Source organism: Pygocentrus nattereri, chromosome 13 (genome assembly GCF_015220715.1).
Source record: "Pygocentrus nattereri isolate fPygNat1 chromosome 13, fPygNat1.pri, whole genome shotgun sequence".
In the NCBI taxonomy this organism is placed as follows: Eukaryota; Metazoa; Chordata; class Actinopteri; order Characiformes; family Serrasalmidae; genus Pygocentrus; species Pygocentrus nattereri.
Window position 1 is genome coordinate 27,274,666 of NC_051223.1, and position 27,030 is coordinate 27,301,695.

A 27,030-nucleotide genomic window follows, 5' to 3' on the forward strand; every position below is an offset into this window, starting at 1 on the left:
AGCTACTGTATATGTATAGAAACAGTCTGTTTCTGATGATTAGAGACGGTTAGCATCTCAAAAATGATAATCCTGGGCCTGTATTCACGAGGTTTCCCAAGGTAGGAGGGTTAGATGTCTCTCATATTTACAATGATCTAACTGACAGGAAGAGATCCCTGACCAGCACTAGTAATCTGAGAAACTCTGGTCATTTAAATATCTAATAGCAATTGATTCATCTTGAAGACACTTTCAAATGATACACTATATATCCAAAAAAATGTACACATCTTTTCATCCAAAAATGAAGGGATTTTGAAATATTATATTTGAAATGAAATATTAATATGGAGTCTGACAACCTTTGCTGCAGTAACAGCCTCTACTCCTCTGGGAAGACTTCACACTAGATGTTGTGAGAACCTGATAGCATTTAGCCACAAGAGCATTAATGAGGTGAGCTACTGATATTGGATGCTTGTGTCTGGATAATGAGCACCACTTCAACTCATTTTGGATTATACTCCATCACTCCTGACAGCTCAGTCCCACAGCTCCACTGCACAATGCTAGGGGGCTTTATACCCCTGCAGCTGACACCAGGCATCAGGCATGGTGATCTTAGGCTGTATTCCACTCTATTAGTTTTATAGAAATTATACTGTGCCTGTAATTAGATCGGGAGTCAATATGCTGTTGGATATAGGGTACCACAATTTTCAACTACCACAATTTACAGCTAACATACAGATATGATTACATAACAATGCATTAAGAGGTTTTAAATTTTTATATTTATTAACAAATTGACACAAATCATTTGGAAAAAAAGACATCTTAAAAAAATACAAAATGTACAACATTTATACATTTCGTGAACATTCATAAATAGCAAAATTCTTAATAGTAGTTGGCATAAACCAATACAGGTTTTGTTTTGATCATTTATTTGCACAAATATGTGTGTAGAGTGGAGAGGCTAAGCCTGGTTGATAGGGCTGGATAAGGTTGATATGAATGGCGGAAGCACCAGCAACACCTGCAGTCCATGCAAGATTGAGTTAACATACTCAGAAGAGGACAAAACTCTAAACAATATCTTTGCATTCATAATGTCTTTGATCATGCATATATCTCAGCAAAAAATAAAATATATTCAATTAAACTTTAAAAATAACTTGGATATTATCATTTTTTATATCTGTACAAAAAAAAACTAAAATAAAGTTGCTCAATCATTACACGCTTTAAGCTGATAATATAGTACTGTACATACAGAACAGATCAGTGCTTTTCAACAAACTTCTCCCATTTACTCTGATATGTCAACTTTTGCAACTTTTATACCAGGACTAAAGCACCTGTTAGAAACTCACTGTCACTGGGTTGCCCTGCCATGCTGGATTTTATGCTCACGTATGCAACACAGCCCAAACTGCCCTGAGGTGGACATTTAACACAGTGCTAAAAATATAGCACAAGGGCTTCAAAAACATTGTGTATGTGCTGCATGAACTGCCTCCAAGGTTAGAATTAAAAGGCAGGGTAATGATAACTGAAATATGCACAATTATGTAAAGCTACAATATTGTGAACATGACATTCTCCTCAGGCTGCCTGTGTGTGTAAAAAGTCCTTTTTAAATATGATTAATGAAAAGAGGTGACATGAAATAAATAAATAAATATCAAATGCAAGGACTATTGAGAAGACTACAAGGATCAAGTCAGGTATAATCAACAGGAATAAGTACTTACAATATCATTTCTGCAGTAATAGTTCCTTATTGAGCATGAAAAGAATAAGCACAAAAACAATCCCCCTAGGACTCTGCAGTAACTCTCTCTACATGGATCCAGAGAGAGCGAGCGAGCGAGCGAGAAAGCGACAGCGAGAAAGAGACAGGACAAACTGAAGGAAAGTTTTAGTGAGCTCATTGCACTACAGCAGAAGTATTGTACAGTGAGCCACTCATTCAAGCCTTACAGTTTCCATTAGTTCATTATTATTAAGTTTCAGTCTATACAAAAGCCCAACTGGCCTTCAAAATGACATAGCAGTATTCTTGGGAAGGAGAAATGGTTATTTCAAGAACAGCATATTGACCTTCGTCAAAGCTGTAGAACCCCTTGTATTCAGATTAAAACAAAAATGGAATAAAATTGAGGCAATCAGAAAGAGGTAGAATAGCCCTCTCCTCCCGAAAATGAAATGTAATCTACACTTCAGTATTCTAGATATTTGAAATAGTGATCCAGCCCCAGGTGTGTGATGAGAAAGCAGGCAAGCATTAATGTCTTATCAAAGCATGCATATGTATGTAAAATAGTCAGCCCGTTCTGGCTGACATTCACATATGTAAACACAAGTCAAATTTAGACAAACACAGAGCATGTCAAAATATTAAGTTCAATGGAGCTGGAAGAAAATGTTTTTTCTACGTGAATAAGCCCTCTTTGATTTGATCTCCTTAGAGCTAATAGTCCAGCTGCACAAAATATAAAAATAAACCGTGCCTACTAATTATTACCTGTACACTTCTTTCCATAGCTGAATTTCCAGCAAACACATTACTAAACAATAATATAAGAACGCTTTGTCTGGCAAGAAGCAAAACCAAAATGTTTTAGGCCATTTTCTGGTTAATATTAAGCATCCTGGTGGTCAACATCAGCCACCAAAAGCTGATAAAAAGGCTGACATACTCCATCTATGTACCACAACATCTAACTAGATTTCCTTCGGCGTTGAGCTGAGACGAACACATTGGTGACATCACACTCTGCTGGAATAAATACCTTCATTACCTCCAGTACCAGGATCTAGATGATGTATAGGGCTCCAAACTTGTCTAAGTGAGAGAAAGGATTTCAAATTTGTTCTCACTAAAGAAAAAAAAGTTTTAGTTGTTCTAGGCATTCAGCATCTGCAACATCTTTGACTGCCTATTTATGTTTTAAAAATAATTGAATTCCCATTTATTCCTCTCACCAGGAAGTTTGTAACGGAATGTCATTCCTTTCTGTGAGTGCAAAATGTTTCCCCTGCAAACACTGGACGTGAGGTATTTTGAAGGACATACAAATATGCTTTCACATTCAAATCTTTTAGATGTGCTACAAAAGGCTCCTCAGTGTTAAGTGATGCAAACAAGACAGTAAATAGGAAATTAACTGTAAAAAAACACTGCTTGACTAACTGGTGTTAACCAGACTAAATTCCAATTCTGAATAATATCGCCCAGTAAGAGATCCAGCACTGCTACCACAATAATGTTATCTAAATCTCAAATGTGAAATACTACCTTGCTTTAGTATGTAAAGTGATTAACAGAATGTATGATAGGGGTCCAGAAACATCTTAAAATCATTTTATAGTCTTCTGGATGACTCTTGTGAACTTAATGACTCTCCCTTCCCACTGAGTTATGGTTTTCCCTTGTTCAAATGCAACTAAACAGGGTTAAGCTAAATAAAAAAAGAAAATCTTAAATTAAAAGCTATTGTGGGAAATCACAGTGGACAGATACTGTCCTCAGTATTTTGGCGGCTTCAAGGAGGGTCAGTGTTGGAGTCAGGCACTGAGCACTCTTCTGAAGACTGTGGAGGAGAGTGACCCTCCCTCCACTGCTGGTCATCAATGGGAACCATGGGCTTGTATCACATAACAGTCCCATGTTCTAGCAGCTCAGAAAGGAGAGTTCATGCCCAGCTTAGTCTCAAACTGCAGTTTCTGTCGTTTCTGGTAACGCACACGTACCCTGAAATGACAACACAAATAATACTCTCTGAAAGCTATCACGTTTGTACAACTGTTAAAAGTCATTGTTGCAGAGACTGAACCATGTGTGCCTTCCCCTCTTGTTCCAAGTGTGTCGTACCTGATCTCATGTAGCTTGACAGCCTCATTAATCAGCACCACCAACACAGTGGACAGTGACACCAGCAGCCAGACCACCTTGGGCACATCACTCAAAGTAAACACCAGCCTTCTGTCCTGCCATAGCTGATAATCTACTGTAGCCTGCACCACCTGACCCAGCAACCTGAGAAAGATGAAAGATGGCATGTGGCTCAGCTATCCACTAATATTACACACTTTAACTTATGATATTTAGTTTCACTTCTATAGCTAATGAAATTTGTTGCACCCGAATCACAGAAAAAATACTTGTATTTTATTTAAAATAGTAGTTTAGGCATTTAGTCCATATGGACCATATGTGGGGGGAAAAAAAAACAAAAAAAACACAATGCTTTTTGAATGAACCACAATAACAGAATAGTTATTTACATGTATTAGTCTTAAAGGAACAGTAACAAAAGCAGCTTTTTGAATTCTCAGGAATAAAGAGAGGTTGGAAAATGCTGATGTAAAAATTAATTTCAACTGATAAATCCACACAAAAGTACCTTAGAGGAAAATATAATATGCAAAAAAGGCAGGATGAGTCTTCTTATTTTCACCTTTTAAGTAATAGCTTTCATAGTGAAAAACTTACACAACAGGCACAGTGAGACACCACCATGTGTTGCTAAAGGGGTTCTTCCTCCACAATGGCTGAGAACGGTGCACATAGCTGAGAGAGATCACCACTGGGAAAGGAGGGAGGGAGAGAGAGAGGGAGAGAGGGAGAGAGAGAGAGAGAGAGAGAGAGAGAGAGAGAGAGAACGAGAACGAGAACGAGAACAAGACAGTAATTTGACTGCTGCACCACTGATGCACACTAACAGCAAGTAATTTACATCTGTAGATAAGGAACATTTATTTTTAAGACTTCAAAAGCAGCTTTGGGTATTTAAATCATTCTTGCTATTCAAATATCAGTATTTCTGAACAAATAGTATTTGAATATCCCTACAAGAGCAGGGCAAGTTCAACACTATATGGCCAAAATATACTTTCTTAATTATTGAGTTCAGGTGTTTGGCTACACCCACTGCTAACAGGTGAATAAAATCAAGCACATGCAATTAAGTAAGGCACTCTGCTACTGGACTCTGGAGCTGGGGAGGAACTGCCTTAAAATGCCCAGTGTTGAAATGGAATGTCTAATAAGCTCATATAAATACGTATACACATGCTTTTGGTCATATAGTGCTTATTTACATACACAGCTAGCATAAAATCTCTATTTGATCATCTAGTTAGTGATTTATCTTTGGGCACATGACTAAACACATGACTAAACAGACAAAATGCAGACCCACAAACTGTGCAACTTGCACTGCACATTTCTTTTCTTTTTTTATTTGAAATATATTTCTATACATAGCTTCACTTAAATGGCAGTATTAGGTTATGCTATTAGCAGCTTGTGTCCAAACATTCTCTAAGAGTATTTCTTCCACATGCACTCTAAAACTGAATTAAAATTAAAGTTAACAATCTACATCTTTTTTAAATTTCAAACTACACATTTCTTTCAAGTCAAATGCTTGATTAAGCAAATACTTAGAGGAGTTTGCATATCTGTATAATTGAATAACCAAACCTCTAGCTGCTTATTGTGAGCACAGTGAGGCATTGTAAGTACTGAAAGCAGGTCTTACCACTATGCAGAGCCAAGAAGCCTGCCATGACTTTCTGGACCAGCAGCAGGCCATTAGATAACTCATCAAACCACTTTGGAGCATCTTCATATGAGCTGCAATCAGGTGCAAACAGGTGATAAAATGAGTTATCAATAAAAGCTGCCTAAATATGAAAAGGTGCAGTGTCTACACTGTGTACCTAGGAGTGAAGATGTGGGAGCAGTTAATGGCACTGCCATCAGCTCTGCTGATGTTAGCAGCTCTGCTGGCGTTAAGAGCTCTAGCACACACTTCCTGCAGAGAGAAGCCGAAGCCCAGCAGGTAGGCACACATGGTCAGACCAAATTTGAGTAAGAACCAGCCCAGGAAGTACTGCTGAGTCTGGGAGGGAGGTAAGAAAAAAAAAACCATTTACACATTTTACATTCTTAACCTGGATCCTAACGTAATTCCTAGTCATTATGGCACTGACAAAAAAAAAAAAAAAACCTAATGAACATGCCCACAGGTATCACATTACAGAATGGAATGCACAATTTGATGCTGTCTGTGCCTTTTGATATCATGACCAACCTTCCGTGGAATGGCATCTAGATTTTTTCCAGTAGGAACCGTCATCACAGAGCTGTCTGGAGGCTTCCCCAATAAGGACACACTGTGAGGCATGGGCATATGCACTTGAAAATCAATAGATAGGACATACAAGGATTGTAACCTCTGTATATGTGCATGAATGCATGCACGAGTGGGTGTAAGACAGATACTTTACGTCTCTCCTACCTCAACAGTGGATAACAGAAACAGGAAAGCCACAGAATGTCTGTTACGTTCATTGGAGGGGGTAACTGAGTAAGACAGGCCAAGAACTACAAGAATGGGGGAAAAAAAAAAAGAAAAACAAAATCAAGTTAAGCTTATTAAGCAAATTCATTTTGAGCAGTCAAAACATTTTGTAGGCATTATAATAAAAGTATAGCACTCAAGCAAAAACATATATGAATGATTTGGATTTCTGTGACAGTTTGGGGCAATACACCTAAAGTCACAACATATGTAATTTTATATCACGATAACAGAACATATCATGATAATGTACTTTATTTTAATACTTTTAATATGGAGATGTGATGATGTGGGATAGAACATTTAGTCTCAGAAAATGTGGTTCATCATTTTCCACATTTCAGGTGTAGTTAATAAAGGAAAAAAAAAAACAAAAAAAAAAAACAAACATGGGACATTCAAGAATTAGAAGAAGAAAAAAATAATAATATAGTATATAGTGTAATGTTTGCCTACTTTGAAATTAATATCTGTATAGTGTGCAAATGGAAATATTCAGAGAGGTCAGAGCCCTTGGAACTTCAATGACTGTCCACAAGTGTGTCTAGCCAGGGCTAGTGAATGGACAATGAAAACTAACCAATTCTCATTTTTAGATATTCACAATGATCCCACCCTGCCAAATTAAGGTGTCCTTAATCTTAAACGAACTCCTGATGCCACTGTCAACTTTTTGTACACTTTAAAACGTGATGTTAAATAACTACACCACTACCTGTGTTACCCATTTTAATATAGTATTATTACAAAATGTATTCTCTTTAACATTTTATCAATGTGTATGTTAGACTAACACCTCATCAGAATTGCATTCTGTGAGCATACACAAGCAACTCCAGAAGAACATGTAACTAGTTTCTAAAATCCTCCTAGTTTGGACATCATGATTTTTCGTGATCATGGATAATAGTGAAACTGGTTAAAAACATGGAAATGATGTAAAGTCCTACTCAATTTGAGGTGAACTGCACTGTTTGTGAACATTAACCACATAGCTGAATGATGTGGCTACTGCAGTAAAGGGCCACATCTCCACCTGTGCACAAACTCTTACCATGGCAAGGCATATGCAGTCATACAGCTCAGCCCTTATTTAGAATGTATTATTAAGACAGTGGCACATCAGTTGTGTCACCTGTGCTCACCTGAATGATGACCAAGGTGAGCTGGCACTGCAGCAGGAAAAGGAAGCACTTGCGAATCCCAGAAGTGGTGTGCCTGGCCTATATACAAAACATGAGCACACAACCTTGACTCAATTTTTCCATTTCACTTTGTTGATTTTCTATAATAATTTTTTGACAAAAAATAATCTTGTACAATCATGCTGGAATTCTAAGCCTGTTAATCACGTTTGTTTTTTTGTAATCAATGTGAATACGTTTCTGGGTGGGCAAGTGGGTCACTGCCCTATAAATGTGAACAATGCATGCTTCATTTTGTAGGATCATTGAGTCAGTGTGCGATACCTGCTCTATGAGTTTGACCATGCTGACGCTCTCGCCATGGTGGAAAGAGACAGAGCAGCCGAGGCTGTTAAGACGAGCACTGAGGCTCAGCGGGGAAAGCTCCTCCCGCTCCTCACCCACCCCACAGCCAGCTGCGTAACCAAACGTCTCCCACGAGCACCGTGATGGGTACAGAGGGTCCAGAGAGATACTGCACCCAAACACAAATACACCTGACGTTATGTATAAGACCCTACACATTATTCACCAATATAGTGCAGAAGTACTATAGTGTATATATACTATACTTACTGTACATTTGTAACATACATATTTATATTTCTGCTAAGCACTTCTGGATGGATGCAAACTGCATTTCGTTGCTTTGTACTTGTGACATACGCAATGACAAAGTTGAATTCTATTCTATTCTAGAAGTAGTATGCTCACCCACCTGAGGTTACTTTGCAGAAATAGGCAGCTATTGCGGAAGTTAGCCGAGCTCCCTAAACAACATGTCACCTCTCTGTTCTCCTGCATAATTTTCATCATCTCGCACATGGCTGCAATTCACACACATGCACACAGACAAACATGGAGTGTTTTTATCTTTTTTTTTTTTTTTTTAAAACATACAGCTCATAGTTAGTTCATTTTAAAATTAATCCAACTGTTGTGGCAGGAGATCTATATTCTTTCTGCTATAACAACACATCACAGGTGCAGGTCACAGCCAGCACCAGAGACTCACTTTCAGGTGTGCAGTCTGTGAAAAGGGGCACCAGCAGAGGCACGTTGTCAATGTTCTTCAGGTGAGGGCGAACCTGGTGAATACCACGAGGCAGCTTGGCCTACAAAACACAAATACAAAAGAATGACTCACTCTGATGTGGTTAAACTCTTAGAAGGCATCGAACACAAGAAGAGGATGTTTACTCTGTTGCAGTCCTCCAGAAAGCTGGGCACATCACTGTCTGTGGGCTGAAAGCTGGCAAGATCGGACTGGCCTTCATCCTCAGGAAGTAAAGGGCCCTCTGCATCATCTCGAGAATCTGCACAGACAGACAGCAATGCAAAGTCTGATACTCAATTAATACACACATACACATGCATGCAAATACAGGTTCATGTAAAGGTAAATGAGAAAGATCTGAATCAGAGTCACAACAATTCTCTACACAAACTATAGAGTGTGTCTATTCACTGAATTTAATCAGAACACTTCCTAACAACTACAATTAACTAAAAGGTCAGTTAGAAAGGTCAAAAGCAGCAACCTTTAATGTTAAATTAATCTAATCATTATTAGGTATTAAACAAATGGGGTGTACCTATGGCACATTTTATACACTGGTGAGAATAAGATCAATCTAATAATAATAATAATAATAATAATAATAATAATAATATTTTGGTGATTCCTGGCTTAATTTAGATGGGGTTTGAATGACTTAATAACAGTAAAAGTTGCACAGACACAGATGCCAATGTACACACATGCATAAAAAAAAAATAGCTTACCATGCAGTAGGTCATCATGAACAGAGCCAGTCTGGCTGGGACTGGACGGAGCACCATCACCATGGCCATCTCCATTAGGAGTAAGAGAGATATGACAGTTCCAACCTGTTTCCAAACCCATTTTCTCTGCAAACACCTATCACACAAACACAATTTTTCCCCCACATACAGCAGCACCAAAATTTTAGATTATGTACCAGTTTATACAGCGTCACATTTACTTAAGTAAGAAAAATCTCTGTATTAGGGCTGCAAAACTGATTATCTACTCCGTTTAAGTTAACTGACGTAGCAAATTATTATGTCGTTCTTTTCTCTCCCTTTGCTGCAACCCTTATTCAATGTGTGCACTGCATAAACAAAGTAAAGACAATAAAATCAAATCACTTCTTTTTCTAATGAACTCACTGACTTAGTTAAGTAATTGTTGCATTTTATACACTCTTCCAAAAGAGATCCTTAGTTTGCCAGTACCTTACTGCGTAGCTCGTCTTCTCTGGAGAAGTAGACGAAGCGAATACATGCTCCCACCAGGTTCTCAATAAGCCGCACTGTATCCAGACGTGCCTGAAACTGTGATGATACCATGCCCATGAAGATTTGCCCACTCAGGGCCTGAACACAGTCCTCCTTCTCCAAGACCTCTCCAATGCCCTCTGAAACACATACCGACATGCACAGACTGTAAACAGAGATAGTTTACTGAATATGAATGAAGGCATGGCTAACCAGCATTTTTCAACCTCTAACCTGAAACTCATGCGCATATCATGTGAAGACCACCCACAATCTGTCATTTTAAACCCAAACTACTTATGGTTATTGTGCAAAGGTGTTCCAACAGCCTTAAAGACATAGATCTCCAACTGACTGATAATCTCTAACATTTCATTATGTTTTATTTTCCATTGCATTAGTATGGCTGTTGTGCAGTGAACCCCGTTTTGCATTACTTCAGTTAATTTTTGGTTGAACAGGAGGTTGGTAACATAAGGTGACCCTCAAGTGGAAATCAGATGAATTAAGTCTGCAAAGGTTCATGCAAAAAGGAAGGGAGAGGATTGAATCTTAGTCTCGTTCCATCTCGCTCACCGTCCGAACTCCAGCTGTTGCGGCGGCTGCTGTGTTTGATAGGCGTGGTGCTGGGCAGTTCGACTCCAGAGAAAAGTGTAGGGCCTGGGGCCAGCTCCACACATTTTCCATTTAGTTGGCTGGACAGTGCCACCTGCATGGGCTTATAGGCAAAGGCAGAACAGTAGCCTGATAAACAGGCACGCTGGTAGAAATCCAGAACCTTCTTCCTGCGGAGAAGGAAATACTCACTATACTGTACAAGACAATGCAACATTGCATGTACTGTGTTCATTAGGTTTGGACAATATTGATTTTAGGGGGTGGGGAAATGGCATAAATAACATTGACTGGAAAGACTGGTGACATTTTGTCATAGTATCTAAAAACTAAATTCTAAAAACACCAGACTGACCAGCAGAGCGTGCATGTGCATATTTCAGACCTGTCAGAGCCAGAGAGTGGGTAGATGTCTGTGCCATCCCAGAAGTCTGTGCAGGCCTCCAAGACGAGGTCAGCTGAGCCATGGGAGAGCATCTGCACATTGTCTGAGAACAGTTTAAAAGGTCAATGACTGTGCAAACCAACAAACATAAACAGGAAACATTCAGTGATAAGCTGAGAGTCTCTCACTGGTGGTGCTGTCCCGAACCAGAAGGCTGATCAGATGGCTGATGGGTGGCTGGCGTTTGGTGAAGTGGTGCAGGCGACGTGAAGCAGACTCTCTGGCCTTTTCTCCACAAGGCAGCTGGTAGAGGGCCAGGTGGTTTTCCTGCTTAAAGAGTTCTCGTGCTCCAGGAGTAAAACCTTAAGTCAAAGTCATCAGGACACAGTAGCATTGTGTCAAGTGAGAAATCCTTTTGCATACAGTATGAATGCAGCTGAGAAACTGAGGCAAAAACACATTTATCTCAACATAAACATTTACATAGTCCTTAAAGTTTGACATAAATGTACCAAAATCTGGAACAGGGATCAGTAATTCTGGTTTACCTACTTAAACAGCTACATGTAACCTAGTTATTAGCTGAGATAAATCAGGTGAGTTTGAGCAGCGAAATGTAGCCCTAAAGACCTGAAAATGATGGCTCCTGATTTAGTGATGATTTGGAAGTTAATCAACCTTCAGTGTGGTTCTTAACCAGCTGCTACATTTTTATAAAAATAAGTAGGTTAAGAGTGTGCCTCATGCTCACCTATGAGCCTGGAGAGCTCGCAGAGACCCCAGGGCACATGCACAGGTAGCACAGTGCCATGGCTCTCCTGCAGAGCCAGGTTGGACAGATGGTCTGAGAAGCGGCACAGCTGTTGGGTGACTGTAGCATTGCATAGGTTCAGCATGATGTTGAGGCCCAGTGGCTTCAGTGAGGACAAGTGGCCCTGCCAACCAGAGTCATCAAACTGGATACTCACAGGGTTCTGCTGGTCCTGAGACAGACTCAGCATCTCCAGGTGATAGTCACAAACAAAGTCCTCAGCTTCACACAGACCATCAATACCACAAAGCTGAAAAAAATAACACACATGAACATACGCAACTGGAAGTTAAGAAACAATGCCAAAGCTTATTCCATGAATATCACACAGGCTATGTTTACTATGTGAGTAAAAGCAGCCCAAATCTAATCATCACATGTGTCTGATATAAGTAATGTAAAAAATAATAATAATAAATAAAATCAAGATTCAAGAGATTTAATGTCACATGCAAACAGCAAAACAGGCAGTTACACTGTACAATGAAATTCTTACTTTGCTGTTCTATTTACAAAACAATCTTAGAATAAAAAAAAAAAATAGAAAATCTAAGAATAACACTAAAAACAGTAGTAAAAAGTACAGTTATATGTGCAAAGTTGAAAGAAAATGAAAGTTACATGGGCATATGTGCAAATATGCAGAGCAGTGGTTCATAAAGTACATGTTGCAAGTAACAGATGTAAACAGTAGTAGTACAGTGCATGTAAGTTGCAGGTACTGAGTGCCAAAAGTTCAGCCAAAGGTCAGCCAAAAGTTAAACCGGGGGGTGGGGAGGTTGTAGTGAGTGAGGTGTTCACAAGCCTGATGGCCTTGTGAATAGAAACTGTTCATCAGTCTTGTAGTCCTTGACTTGACACTGCCTGAAGGTAGGAGTGTGAAGAGTCTGTGCTGGGGGTGTGTACTGTCCCTGATGATGATGTGGGCCCTCCTGATGACCCTGGTGTGATAAATGTCCTGTAGTGAGGGGCTGCTCCTGAGATGGACTGTGCAGTTTTGATCACATGCTGGAGAGCCTTTCTGACCTGAGCAGTGCAGTTTCCATACCAGACCGTGATGGAGCTGGTAAGAACACGCTCGATCGTACTCCTGTAGAAGGTGCTGAAAATTTTGGCTGGCATACCAAATTTCCGCAGCCTTCTCAGAAAGGACAGTTGCTGCTGGGACTTCCTGATGAGGTGTGTGTTGTGAGACTAGGTGAGATCCTCACTGATGTGGATGCAAAGGAATTTGAAGGTTTTCACCCTCTCCACCTCTGTCTCACCTATGTACAGGGGTGTGTGCAGCTCCTGCTTCCTCCTTGGATCAACAATCATTTCCTTGATCTTGTCTGCATTTAAGGAAAGACTGTTGTCATGAGACCAGGCCACCATCTCAGCCACCTCGTTCCTGTATGCTGTCTCATCCCCACCAGTGATCAGTCCAATGACTGTAGTGTCATCAGCAAACTTGATGATGCTGCTGCTGTTCTGGGAGGTCACGCAGTCATATGTGAAGAGTGTGTACAGAAGGGGGCTCAGCACACAGCCCTGGAGGACCACTGTGCTGACTGCTCTTGAGCTGGGTGTGCGGCTGTCGACTCCGACTGACTGGGGTCTGTCTGTTGGAAAGTTCAGCACCCAGTTGCATAGGGCAGGTGTCAGTCTGAGGGTGAGGAGCTTTTCTGAGAGTTTATATGGGATGACCGTGTTAAAAGATGAGCTGTAGTCAATAAAAAACATTCTGACCTACATGTCCTTGCCCACCAGGTGTGTGAGGGCAGTGTGAAGGGCAGAGTTCACTCTGGACCGGTTCCGACGGTATGCAAACTGGAGAGGATCTACAGTGTTCAGAATGGTCTCCTGGATATAAGTCATGACTATTCTCTCAAAGCACTTCTTCATGATTGGGGTGAGTGCAACAGGGTGATAGTCATTTATGCAGGTCGCAATGCAAAAAATGGATTTGGGCAGACGATTGGATTAAGACCATATTTATATGCAGTCTAAACAGAGCTTATGTGCTTTTTAAAATTATCTACTTCATACAAAGTTGCATTCTATGTCTGCACTTACTCTGTAGGTTTAAGCTGAGAAATTTAACTCTACACCACAAAGCAGGGTGCAAGGGTATGTTAGTGTGTGTGATGAAGTTGTGTATTACTGGTACCTGAGTGCTTTCTTCCTCACCCCCTTCTGTATCATGGCTAAAGCTGACATTGGAACCGGACGGGTGTTTGGAGCGTGTACTCTGGGGGCCACGACGTGTACGATGTATGTCGCGGACTGTGTCATGTGACATCTCACTGGGATCTGGCTCATTGGTTTGATGTAGTGAGGGTTCAAAGGCAGGAACACTGAGGAGAGCCTCCACTTCCAGAACCTACAGAGAAGAAAGTACCCAAGCACCATCATTAGGAAGTGCAAATTCGGAAGTGCTGCAACCAGAGTAACTTCAACATATTCATAAAATGACCACAACAGAGAAGCAACCTGCAATTTACGCTGAAAATCTCATTGCCCCTATGCTGACTACGCCATGCTCTGGACTCGTACTACTTGTTGAATGCATCTCAAATAAAAAGTTTTGCTGTTGTACAGGTAAAATTACTATATGAATGAATTAAACTGAAATATAATTAATTTGAATTAAAATAATTTTAATTTTGGCTCAGTTTTGCAGCGGAACTGTGACCACATGCTTCTTTACCTCATCGCGGTCCTCCTCTCCTTCCGGACGACAGAAAGAGTTGAAGGACAGGTCATCTCTCAGGTCATCCTGGCTATCGCGGGGCTGCTCAACACGCCCACTGAAGAAGAGAACTGTCTCTGGACTGGGGTTTGGCCAGGATAGTAGTCCCTGCTTATCCACACAGCACAGCACCTACAGCAATAACATGCAGGCTGACACGGTCAGAACAGAAACTCTAGTAAGCCTACCAGTCTGCCTTACTTTACATTAATGACTGGAAAAAGAAAATGGGTGTTCTATATTTCATTCATCATTCATCTTCACTGAGCACACTTCATTCATCTTTGTCAATAGGTATTTTCACCAGAGAATGGTTCAACTTGTTGAAAGTCCCTAACACACACTACCTGTGGAAGTCAATGATAAATACTAGGCAAACCAGCAGATGCTTTCTCCAAATATGTGACCAGCAAATAGCAAATTTATTGGTTTATTTTTTTTTTTGTCGATTTCTGTTGCAATATTGTGACTTATATTACACATTTATGCTATTTACACTGCATTTGAATGCCGTTGTGACAGATATAAAACAAAATCATGGATGCCGCATTGTACTAAATAGCTAATCGCCTATTACTCACAAAGCAGCACTTTATTTGATTCTTGTTATTTAAATTAGAAACTGATTTTTATAAACCGAAAATCCCAGTCTGGTTCCATTAGCAACTGATATTATTAACCTTAACCTAATAGAAAGTAATGAAAACATGCTAGTGTGTTTGTGTGTTTCATGTTTTCAATCAGCTCACCATTGTATGTCAAAACCATCAATTTGTAAAGGGCACAATCTGCCTTAACAATCTATTAATGTACACTAATGTAGCTCTGATGTGGTTACGTTGATGAATGTTTTTTCTGTATTTGCAGTATGTTTGCTAAATAAATTTCAGTTGTAGTTATTTTGATGAAAGTGTTTGTGTTTGTAGCATGTTTGAGTTTGCAAAATGTCCATAATTGTATTATGAATAGGGTCTTGTTGATCATGTATAAAATATATCTAAAACAAGTAAAATACAACTATATTTCAGATAATTTTACTTGTCCAGATATAATTTTATACTGTGTATGTGTGCAGCAGTGTGAGTGAGCGGAAGGAACATACCGTCACTGAACCTAGATTGTGCAGGAGACTGGAGGTGTAACACAGCGTCCGAGACTCTCCTTTCAGAACACCTTGCAGGTGGCTCCACACACAACGCAGCATCTCCTACACACAAACACACACAAAGTTAGTCAGAGTTACTCCTCCTCTATCTGAAGATACTGAGCTGTTTATAAAGTTAGGCTGTGGGATTTCTCTGTGACCCCTTTCTGGAGTCATACAGAATATACACACATGCACACGCAGCAAAAACAATATCTTGGCAACTGATATCATCTGAAATGTAGTCAATGTATATTATCCAGTTAAATTACCTTATTCCACTAACAGACAATGTTGCTTGTTTCAAGATATATTTTTTACAACAATCTGATCACAAGAAATCTTGGGTAAATTAACTAGACTTTATATTTCACTTGTCAAGATATGATATAATTTTTGCAGAGTAGGTAAGTCAGGGACAGTCATGCTGAAGAAAGAGTCCAGTTATGGGTTATTCTCTCTTTCAAATGCAGAGCATTTAGACTTGGATAATACTATCCTGCCCTATCCTACGTCTATCAATACACCTGGCACTATATATATATATACATACATACATACATACATACACACACACACACACACACACATATATATATATATATATATATATATATATATATAATAACACATATATAATGTGTGTATGTGTGTGTACTATATATAACTACAGTCAAACCCTTGCACAGCTTGAAACAACAGAATGAACTAGACACTCAAATACATACAAAATCTCACTATATAAGCCATATAAATCTGCTTCTTCATGCATTCCCTTTTTTTCAACACTCTTTACCATTTACATTAGGTCAGATAATGTGAGATAGCTCATTCCAGGAAGCACAGGCTAATAGTCAGAACAATATGTCCTATCATGCAGGCCATAGACATTGCAGGGTTGCAGGCAGGCAGGCACAGGTTGGGGGACTGTATGACTGGTACAGGACTGGCAAGAGGGAAGCCAATACAAGAAGCCAAAAATAAACAACTAAATAACTAAATTATGCTTAAAAAGCCACACACCTGATAGTACCTTTAGATCTTAATACAGCCATATGAGTCAAGCAAGATTGAAATAGACAGTCAAGCACTACAGACCCTAAAGGTGTGAGTTAAAAAAAAAAAAAAAAAAAAAGGATGAACAGTAGAAGTGCTGCTGTGCATTATAAAACAGCAATTTGTGTATATTTGAGAAGCGACAGCTCTGAATAGGGACAAAATAGTTGATAATAATGACTATATGGTGGTGGTGTGTCCAGAGGGGTGTGGGGGGGTGGGGGTGGGGTGTCACGTGCAGTGTGTGAGTAACGAGGGGAGGGGGAAAAGACGAATACAGAGGATGTACCTGGGAGGACACCACTTCCGTGTAGCTGCTTAGAGTGTCCTCAGAGAACTTAGCCAGCTGGGATGAGAGAAGAGGCGAATTAAAACCCCTTTTCTGCTCTTCAGGAACATTTGATTCCTGCCTAGCGCTCGCTTAAAGCCGAACACATAAGCTCACACTCAGCACTGTGCAGGTTAACTCACAAGCCAAACGTATTGCACACAGGGTGTGTTACTGAATAGCAGGATGATGAGATTTTTCAGGGGAAGTTGAGCAATGTGGGCTGTGTAATAATGCATGTGTATGTATATATTAATGCACCCTTGCTAAATATGTGGAAAACAAAAGGGGTGGGAAAAGTAATCAGCTCGCTGATGTATCTAAACTTTCTCTTGAAGGATTCTGAAAAAATTTATAAAATGTCATAAATTTTGACATTTTTGCTGTAAAATAAGTTCTAAAGTAAGTTTTACTACTAATAATGTTTTTATACTTTTAAAACTATATTTTAGCAGAGTCTTGTTTGAAGGAGAAAACAAACGCATCATTAATACACCTTTGCAGTCACAAACCGGGCACAATTTTTTTTTTTTTTAATTACTGAATGACTAACTTATCAAAAGCAAAGCTGTGCTATTTTGATAAGTCTTCTGATTAAGTAGTTTCTACATTATATACAGCAGCAGATGCATTTTTTTGTGAGATTTAATCATAAATATTAAGTTTTTAAAAAATGAGCGTATTACCTTAGAGTGCTTAATATGTCAAGGGGTTTTGTATAATTACTCAAGTAAAATAAACCCTATGAGCTACACTGTAGACAACATGACACAAAGAACAAAAATATTTTTAAAAATGCAGTTTTTTTCCTTTTAGACTTTTGCAGAGTGTAGGACAAGCTCAAATTCAACTACACAAACACCATTTGTTAACACTACAAATAAAGCAAAATAAATCATATTGAAGGCTACAGAAATAAAAAAAAATTAGATGCATTGAGAATAGGCGTTTTTTTTACTCATGGAGGAGAGGACAGGTTCCAGTGGAGATTATGTGTAAACTTATTTCCGGTTTCCGTGCTGCATTACTACGAATACGGCTGCACTTCATTATTCATCATCTTTGGCTGAACTCCCAACGTTTTAGGTAGGACAATGTGGAAGAGCACCAAACGTGCAAAACACGATAAGGGATATAAATTCTTTTTTGAGCAGTTCATTTTTGATTATGAAGGTAAATCATTAGTTAGCTCCCAGTGTTGCAGTTAGCTAGTTAACTAGGTTAGCTAGCTTACCTTACTTAATGTCTCAGACAGGACGAGTAATGTTAGGTAGTTTCAGCATTCTTCAGATTTAGAGATCTTCAAATATGAATTAAGAAGTAAATAAACGGTGTCTAACATGAATTATTGTGTTAAATTATATCCTTCTCAGTGTCCAATGCTGCAGACAGTGAGATCCGTGTAAGGGCTTGGATCTCCCTGTCGAGAAAAGCAAGGAACCGCAGAGACTCTTGGTCCAAAAACTTCAAAGAAGTTGAACCAGTCCATTGTTACAACATTGTAGTTCACGAACCCATTTTAAATTTACACAGTTAGATTTACTGTGTGTATACATATAGCCATACTGTATACTGTATGCATCATGTATGGCCAGACATCTTTCCAGTAACCACCTGCTATCACCTGGGTCACAGAAGTTCTCTGATGCCAGTCTCGAGGGTCTTGTACAAATATCATGATTTCGGTCCATAACAAAAAACCCACGCAGACATGGGGAAAACATGAAAACTCAACACATATGATTGTTCAAATGTAGTACAAAGCTAAACGAAAATAAATAAAGTTAAAATGGCAGTGGACTACCACTGGTTGGCAGTGGTTGTTTTTGAAATCTTCAGCATCTAGCAGCATTTCACACACAATGAAACTAATGATTGCCTCTTAAATCTATAAATAGATTTTATACATACATACACATACACACACACACGCATCCTTGTTCTTCCTCCTCTAGCCCCAACATATCCTGCTCCTCCACCATCCCCAGCTCCTCCTCCTCATTAGTAGAGTCTGTGAGGTGAGGTGGGCCCTCTCTCTGCTATACACAGACACCCTTGCTCGTTCCAGCTGAAACGGCATTGTACTGCACATGGTACTTTTCACCCATGCTTTTCCCTTCGATGTAACGTAGATGTCCGATGGGTTGAAATGAGCGCTGAACACATACGTGCTATTTTGAATTACTTTGAATGTCGGCTCCTCAGTCCTTTTTACTGCAACTGACCATTTCTTTCTGAGCTCATCATCAGATGGAAATGAATGAAAACTCAAAAACGGAAAATCATTTTACACAGAACTTCCCAAACCAGAAGTGTTGACCCCATAAACGAGAGAAAGGCTCATTGCTTTACATTGACCTTGGCATCTCTAACTGAAATTTCGTTCAAATCATGACATGCCTATTAGATACCCACTCCTAGAAGGCTTGCTGTGAATATGTCCAGTTGAAGTGAATCAAAGCACTAAAATGGGCTCACCAAGCCTGTTGGAGAGTTACGGCTGGATTCGGCTAACACACGTGCCTCTCCATAAGCAACGACCAGGACCCACATGACTGGAAATAGCAGAGGTAGGATGGGTAGCACTCCCATCATCTATACAACAGAGGATGATAGACACAATACCATCACAAAAAGACCATCAACTACTAATTACATAAGCCTGACTTCAAAATTTTTAAATAAATAATTATTGAGGCGCTCCATTCCAATTCTGTCAGTTTATCTAGAATTGTTCACGATGGTGATAGGACCCAGATGTCTGAAGAGGTCAATGCCTCTAAAAGCTACTGCACAGAAAGGTTAATGCTGCATTTTCGTCATTTGAGACATCATGTTTGATGTAAAGCCTAGAGGCCTTTGCACATGTCCAGCAAGAGAAAATAAGTAACTACTGCTCTGTGCTGAGAGGTCAGAGGTCTTTACTGAAAATGCTAGTGAACTAAATCAGCTCGTCAGCTGAAGGCCTTACAAATGCATATAAACCTACTGAACTGAACCAGATCTACATCCCCAGCTTTCACTTCTTTACCATGTCATCAACTGGGCTGCAGAAGCATTTGTGGTCAGCTGTGTGGACCGTGAGTTAGAAAAGGTTGACTGCTCTAGTTGTTTTGGATAGTAAATTAAATGTTTACATTTGTGTTGTATATATAGAAACCCATTGTTGCTATCACCACAATAGAATAATAAGAGCCTATTATTCAATTAACAATTAACTATTCAATATCAAAATAATCCTAATGACTTTGTTTACATATCAACCATTTAATTATGCAGAAATTTTGATAAACTGGAGGAATTCCTATTTAGGGAAAATTAAATTTAAAAACTTCTCATCAACTACCTCAGTGTGAAATGTCTTACCTGCAGCTGAAGGAAGTTGAACTGAGCTGGAGTGAGACTGGGAGTGTCAAAAAAGTAGCGAATTGTATTCACAGTAAAAAACGCCACCTAGGGAAGAGTAATTAAACAAAGCAAGAATAAAGGCTTTTTGAAAAATTGCTGTCCATGATTTACATATTTATAAAAAAAAATTAAGAACAACAAAGTTGACATACCAGCACTGCTGGGCAAGCAAACTTAGCTATGATAGACTGCACTGTGAACCGTTCATTATCAAGAGCTGTGACTGGCCGAGACAGAGCAAGGTCAAGACTATTCCTATAAAGAAGAGACTGCATTGTGTCAGAGATCAAACCTCTGTTTTCTACTATGCAGATGTTTAGCAAATATGAATGAAACAAAAGAGGCAAAAACATATTTCAACAGAAAAATAATTTCTGAGGATTACTGTGCATTACCTGACGTTGTCAAGTATAGGGGTGCGGACTACCCTGAAGAGGCGGAACTGCTGGGGGCTGTGAGGGCCCCTCCTATCATTCCCACGAGGGGAGGGAGGAGGTGAGAAGGGTGGAAACAGGTCTCCAGGCTCCAGCACAATGTGTTCATCATCCTGGAGGCAGACGTGTCGCATTAGCAGAGACCGGGAGGGTTAGAGCACAAAAATTCAGAAATTCAACAATAACCTTGAATGACTATAAATCTTCAAGTATATTTTCTCTTAAACTGACACTCATTACACTCATCTTAAACTGACACAAATTAATCACTCCAACACAAACAGGACTGAAGTAAACAAAAATAATAAAAGCATCAAACAACATAAAACAACCTTAATGCCTCTAAGTGAGGCAAATGCCTCTTGGCCTGGTCGTAGAGCAATGACATCACCCTCCACCAACAGACTGACAGGTAGATTAACCAGCTGCTCATCGCGATATGTCCAGTGCAGGGACCAGGATGGAGAGGAAGGTGTGTACAGGTCAGGATATCGAGAAGGGGCCCATCTGATTGGCTGTCCTCTGCTTCCTTCCAAAAAACCTGATAGACAGGTAATACAAACTTCTGTACTGCGAATGTTTCCAAGTAAACAAGAAAACTTCAGTGGTATGACATGTACATGGGTTTTGTGGTGGCACATATTACATTGCTTTTTACAAAAACAAAGAACCAGCTGTGCCTGAAATTAAACATGCAATATAACAAGCCAGGTCAAAACAAAAAGTGTTTCCCCTCACCATTCAGTTCTGAAATGATGGACTTCAGCCGCCGTACCATCTCACTCCTCTTCAGTCTCTGCTGACGTCCAACTAGGAGGAGGTTGAGCAGCAGCAGAAGGAAGAGTGCTCCTGCATTCACCAGTTCAATGCCTTGACTGACCCAAGAGAAGAATTACAAGTTATATAATATAGAGCACACAAACAAAGATCTTATAATCTTTCAGTTTTTCTCCCTGCAACTATTTTCTCAAGATATACTTTCTGTAAACTAAGGTTGTCTTTCTACTATAGGGATTTTCAAATTAGTTGAACAGTGTGGAGACAAGTGGGTTACACACTTTTTTTTTGTTTTTTCATGAGAACAGAATTAAATTATGGCCATTCTAGACCACAAAAAGAAAGTATGCCATTTCTGCATCATTGCTGATGCTCCTGCATGCACAAAAGACAGTTATGCTTACTCCATTTGAAAGAGTGCATTTTTCAAATCAAAAGAGCTGCAATTTTAATTATTCATTGTTGTCTTGATGAGTTTTAAAGTTGGGGAATTTGAAAGTTGGGGAACTCCATGACAGTTCACAAAGCTTGTGAACTGATAGCCTAGCAGGCTACATATAGTGTTGAGGACCAAAATCTAAAAAAAAATTACAGGAAATGATCACAATTAAATCACCACCTCAAAATATGTCCAAAAATTGCATTAAGATATTCTACCCAAATTACTGAGCCCTATAAACACCCCCATTTGTCACCTGTGACCCAATCATGCACATGTTATATACAAGTTTACTTTAGCCTAATTGGTGCTATTGATAGTTTACTGTGTATAATGGCACAGCACGAGGTAGGCTAACAATAGGCTAACCACAGTTAAAGTAATTCTAATGCATACATGTAAGGCTCACTTATTATAAATTTCTACAACCTAAGAATAGCTCAACCAGTTTTCACTGAAGTTCCTGTCGTTTCTGAATAATAAGCCTTTATATGTAGCCTGGGATTTTAAGGGATTAAATATGAAATATTAGACAAACATTAAAAGGTTTGCATGACTGAATTTGTCAAAAAAAAAAAATTCTTTTTATCATCTCACTGCAGTATGCAACAGTGTAGGCCTATGCTTTTTCATTCTTTCAAGCGAAATATTATTGTTAATTTTACTTACCATAAGGATCAGTACACTGTTTAAAAGTGATGCAAACGCTTAAGGACTTCAGGATTTTTAAGAGTAGTTTACGCCTTGTTGCACCTTATAGAATATTTGGTGGGCCTCAGAGCAAATGCTACCTCTAAAATGTGAAAAACCCTGTGGGAATCCCTGTTATAATGCCCTGAACCCCATGCCATACTAGAAGGAACTTGAACTGGAAGGTTCAAAGAACGAACATGTGCTGGAACTGATCTAGTGTATTGCAGATTGCACTGGAAATCAAGCCAACCAACAACAAAAACAATTCATTTTGTTTCCTGTAGAGGATGTATTTGTTTACATGTGACAGCTCAAATTTTAACACAAGGGTTTTATGTTCTAGTAAATATAGATAAGCTCAGTCTCCTTTAAGTCTTGCTCAGGTAAACTCACTTTTAGTCCAATGACAGTAAATCACCATGTGTAATTCCCTAAAGACATATCCTGAACTCACCTGCCTGATGGCTGACTGCCATAGCAACAAAGCAACCCAACCACTACGAGCAACGTGAGGGCAGCACCAGGCCAATGAAAGCATGAATGGCGGTCCTCTTGATGAAGGAAGCTCTTAGTCCACAGCTCCTGCAACAATACACTATCAAATTTAGATTAACCAAACGTTCCACAACATTTGCACCAATAAAAGACAGAGTTAGAGACAATGACCCAATAAGCCACATAGTGCAGGCTGAGGCAGGCTTACTAACCTGTATGGTGGGTCTGCGCTGGCTGAGCTTCTGGTGTTGCTCCAGTAGGCTGGAGAGCTGGTCCCGGAGGGTCTCCAGAGCCTGCGCTGTGGAGAGCCCCAGTGGAGACGCTCCTTCCTCCTGAAATAAAGGGCCCGGTCATTCACATTATCAGTCAGTAGAACTCTAATCACTGCAAAGTCATCAAATGCCTCTGCATTTTATGCCCCTGAGATGCATGATAATATGCAGATTATATCAGTATCAGCAGACATTTGCTTTTAAACAAATATAAATATAAGCATCAGACAGACGTTCAGATACGACAGACACTTCAAATCCAATATTTGATGACATACTGATTGAACTACAAAACAGCAGCATGTTTAGGAGTCACTGAAATATGAGTATTTTATTCTTCATTTTGCTGCATCTGTAACCCTCTACATGAAAGTGTTACATTTCTCTGTAATGTTAATCCAGGAAGATGTGTAGTCATATCAAAGTTTATGTGCCCTGGTCACATGCTTTGTTTATTCTCTATGTACACACTTTTTAATGCAATAACTTTTTAAAACATTTTTAATATAAAACACACAAAAAGAGCACATACATTGTGCACTATGATATGCAGAAAAATGGCATTTAGAATTTTGTTCCCTGTACAGGATGTGCTATTTTCACTTAGAAAACCAACAGCACATATTATTTGCTGGGTGTGTTTACACTTTTGCATACAATAGTAATTCCAAATTCTACATTTACTAAATGTTTTTGAATCGACATCAGATATGTACATGAAAAAGTATAGATAAATCAACATCAGCCCACAAATCCATTCATTAGTGCAACCATAGCAAGTCACTGTTAAACAGTTCAAATCCTCCAACTTTTGCACAGAGATGCTAACATCCCTGGATATTTTACTGTCAGTCAGGCCAAAACGGCCACTGTCCTCTCGTTCTTAAACCACACAATTTCACTACTGAGAAATGCCTGATAAGACCATAAAGAAGAAAGGAAATTCCCACACTCTTCCCCCGTTTCTTCCAGTGCTATATTAGTCTGACTCCCATTTGTGCAGCAGCCAGGCTCCATGCAAAAGACAAGCTATACAGAGCTATAAATAAAGCCAGCAGTTTCCCACAGCCAGAGACAGAGGAAGACTATGCTAAACCCCCCAGTGAGCCTCCATACAGAGGGAGGGTCTACACACATCCACATGTAATGGCTTATTGCCTACTAACTTGCTCTCTCTTTTACTCATGCACCTACACATACTAAACCATCAATAAGGAATTAATTAACTCTGCATTATGGGCATAACTACAAAATAAACAATGTGCAAAAAGCAGTGAGCTTTAACAAATAAACATAACAGCTGAATAACAACCTGCACAAAATGTCAGCATGCTAGCACTGCTGCTAACAGTCTACTCACACCATCCTTCCAGAACCAGGTTCCATCTTTCAGGATCATGACAGAGTTCTTGTGTTCGACACAGAGATTGTTAGTCAGACACGATAGTGGGTGTTCAGTGTATGTGGGCGGGTGAGTCAGGACAGTGTGGTGCACAAAGTGAGGGCTGCTGGATAATGTATGCTGCTGTTTCAGCATCCAGCTGGTCAGCCCAGCCACCACGGCTCTACCCCAGCACATTCAGTCTCTCTAGCACCACTTGCCAACAAAATGCACAGCATGCCAGACCTAGCTTCTCAGTACAGACAGACAGTGGAAGATCTTTTTCTGTGTATAATATTGTGCTAGCTCAAAGGAATTGTTCACCAGAAAAAAAAAAAATAGGTTCACCAAAGGTTTTGCTCTTACCACAGATGTAGATGCCAATAATCAGTCAAGAGATGTTTGGTGTGCAAAGAATTGGTTGTGTGTCCAAAGTTTTGTGCTAAAACTGAGTACAAATGTATTATTCTTCTAAAACTTAATACAATTCTATACCTGCTGCTATATTACTATATTAGCCTTGCAGTGCCATCACAAAACCAAAGAAACTTCGGACACTAAAAACTGATCGACTGGGTTTGCTTAAAGGGAAGACTGTGATGTGAAATTAGAGCTGGGAGATTTAATAACTTAATAAATTTAATTTAAAAAAATGAATATCACAAAACGAGAAGTTTTCATTATACGCAATATATCTCAATATGTATTTTTTTCCTGACAGAAAAAAAAATACTTCAAAACCACTCAAAATCTATGAACACAAGAAAATTGTATTTGCTATTTCACATATTGTATTGCACTAAATGGAAATAAACAGGACTAATTATATTCTCTTTGCAATCAAAGATGCAGTACTGACAATTTCCACATTATACTCAGAAAAGTACAGTGACACCCTGTGACATAATTTATCACAATAACGATAAATACTTTCTTACTGCCTAACCCTATGTGAAACCACTTACAGTAAACTTTTTGTAGATAGAGAATGTGTTTTTTAATGGTCATCTCACCACATGTTATATACAAGTTTACTTTAGCCTAATTGGTGCTATTGATAGTTTACTGTGTATAATGGCACAGCATGAGGTAGGCTAACAATAGGCTAACCACAGTTAAAGTAATTCTAATGCATACATGTAAGGCGCACTTATTATACATTCCTACAACCTAAGAATAGCTCAACCAGTTTTCACTGAAGTTCCTGTAGTTTCTGAATAATAAGCCTTTATATGTAGCCTGGGATTTTAAGGGATTAAATATGAAATATTAGACAAACATTAAAAGGTTTGCATGACTGAATTTGTCAAAAAAAAAAATTATTTTTATCATCTCACTGCAGTATGCAACAGTGTAGGCCTATGCTTTTTCATTCTTTCAAGCGAAATATTATTGTTAATTTTACTTACTATAAGGATCAGTACACTGTTTAAAAGTGATGCAAACGCTTAAGGACTTCAGGATTTTTAAGAGTAGTTTACGCCTTGTTGCACCTTACAGAATATTTGGTGGGCCTCAGAGCAAATGCTACCTTTAAAATGTGAAAAACCCCATGGGAATCCCTGTTATAATGCCCTGAACCCCATGCCATACTAGAAGAAACTTGAACTGGAAGGTTCAAAGAATGAACATGTGCTGGAACTGATCTAGTGTATTGCAGATTGCACTGGAAATCAAGCCAACCAACAACAAAAACAATTCATTTTGTTTCCTGTAGAGGATGTATTTGTTTACATGTGACATCTCAAATTTTAACACAAGGGTTTTATGCTCTAGTAAATATAGATAAGCTCAGTCTCCTTTAAGTCTTGCTCAGGTAAACTCACTTTTGGCCCAATGACAGAGAATGTCATAGAGAATGTGTTTTTTAATGGTCATCTCACCACAGACAAGCCACTACTGTGCATTAACATAGTTGTTCTACTGCCACTAATTCACAGAGCGAGGCAAATCTTCACCTGAAGATAATCAGGAGTCGGTGGTGGGGTGCTTTTAGGTGAAAGAATTACTGTATTAAGAGCGGGTGGATGGGCTGCAAGAGGGAGAGGACCAAAAGAAAGACTCTGACAGGCCAGCAAATGCCCAATCCCATCCGTTTAGTGGGCATTCATCTATTTCGGCAAGCGCAGCACTTTTCTATCACAACGGCAGCGGTGGGGGCTGGAACAAGAGAAATGGACAGAAAGTATCCTCGGTGACCCTCCTGTCCCAGACACT

General features: G+C 39.3%; 1 protein-coding gene across 4 annotated transcripts in view; it reads right to left on the bottom strand.

Annotated features, from left to right (window-relative positions):
* Positions 1-753: 753 nt before the first annotated feature.
* tmem94 (transmembrane protein 94) overlaps positions 754-27,030 on the bottom strand; it is a 32,555-nt gene continuing 6,278 nt past the window's right edge. Inside the window, exons 3-32 of one of the 4 annotated variants that reach the window (XM_017703355.2) lie at positions 23,373-23,492; positions 23,120-23,247; positions 21,495-21,631; positions 21,089-21,297; positions 20,718-20,869; positions 20,475-20,577; positions 20,281-20,367; positions 19,393-19,509; positions 16,876-16,932; positions 15,489-15,593; positions 14,345-14,518; positions 13,805-14,017; positions 11,596-11,905; positions 11,033-11,206; positions 10,845-10,947; positions 10,421-10,629; positions 9,803-9,984; positions 9,329-9,464; positions 8,744-8,859; positions 8,559-8,658; positions 8,262-8,370; positions 7,829-8,018; positions 7,505-7,582; positions 6,297-6,382; positions 6,090-6,171; positions 5,716-5,897; positions 5,535-5,629; positions 4,484-4,577; positions 3,863-4,027; positions 754-3,742 (exon numbers count right to left, since the gene is read on the bottom strand). In XM_017703355.2, coding sequence (XP_017558844.1) covers positions 3,670-3,742; positions 3,863-4,027; positions 4,484-4,577; positions 5,535-5,629; positions 5,716-5,897; positions 6,090-6,171; positions 6,297-6,382; positions 7,505-7,582; positions 7,829-8,018; positions 8,262-8,370; positions 8,559-8,658; positions 8,744-8,859; positions 9,329-9,464; positions 9,803-9,984; positions 10,421-10,629; positions 10,845-10,947; positions 11,033-11,206; positions 11,596-11,905; positions 13,805-14,017; positions 14,345-14,518; positions 15,489-15,593; positions 16,876-16,932; positions 19,393-19,509; positions 20,281-20,367; positions 20,475-20,577; positions 20,718-20,869; positions 21,089-21,297; positions 21,495-21,631; positions 23,120-23,247; positions 23,373-23,492 — 4,086 coding nt within the window. In that variant the 3' untranslated portion in view covers positions 754-3,669. Of the gene's footprint in view, positions 3,743-3,862; positions 4,028-4,483; positions 4,578-5,534; positions 5,630-5,715; positions 5,898-6,089; positions 6,194-6,296; positions 6,383-7,504; positions 7,583-7,828; positions 8,019-8,261; positions 8,371-8,558; positions 8,659-8,743; positions 8,887-9,328; positions 9,465-9,802; positions 9,985-10,420; positions 10,630-10,844; positions 10,948-11,032; positions 11,207-11,595; positions 11,906-13,804; positions 14,018-14,344; positions 14,519-15,488; positions 15,594-16,875; positions 16,933-19,392; positions 19,510-20,280; positions 20,368-20,474; positions 20,578-20,717; positions 20,870-21,088; positions 21,298-21,494; positions 21,632-23,119; positions 23,248-23,372; positions 23,493-27,030 lie in introns of those variants that run through there. The other 3 variants (XM_037544287.1, XM_037544288.1, XR_005131339.1) reach the window with 3 other exon arrangements.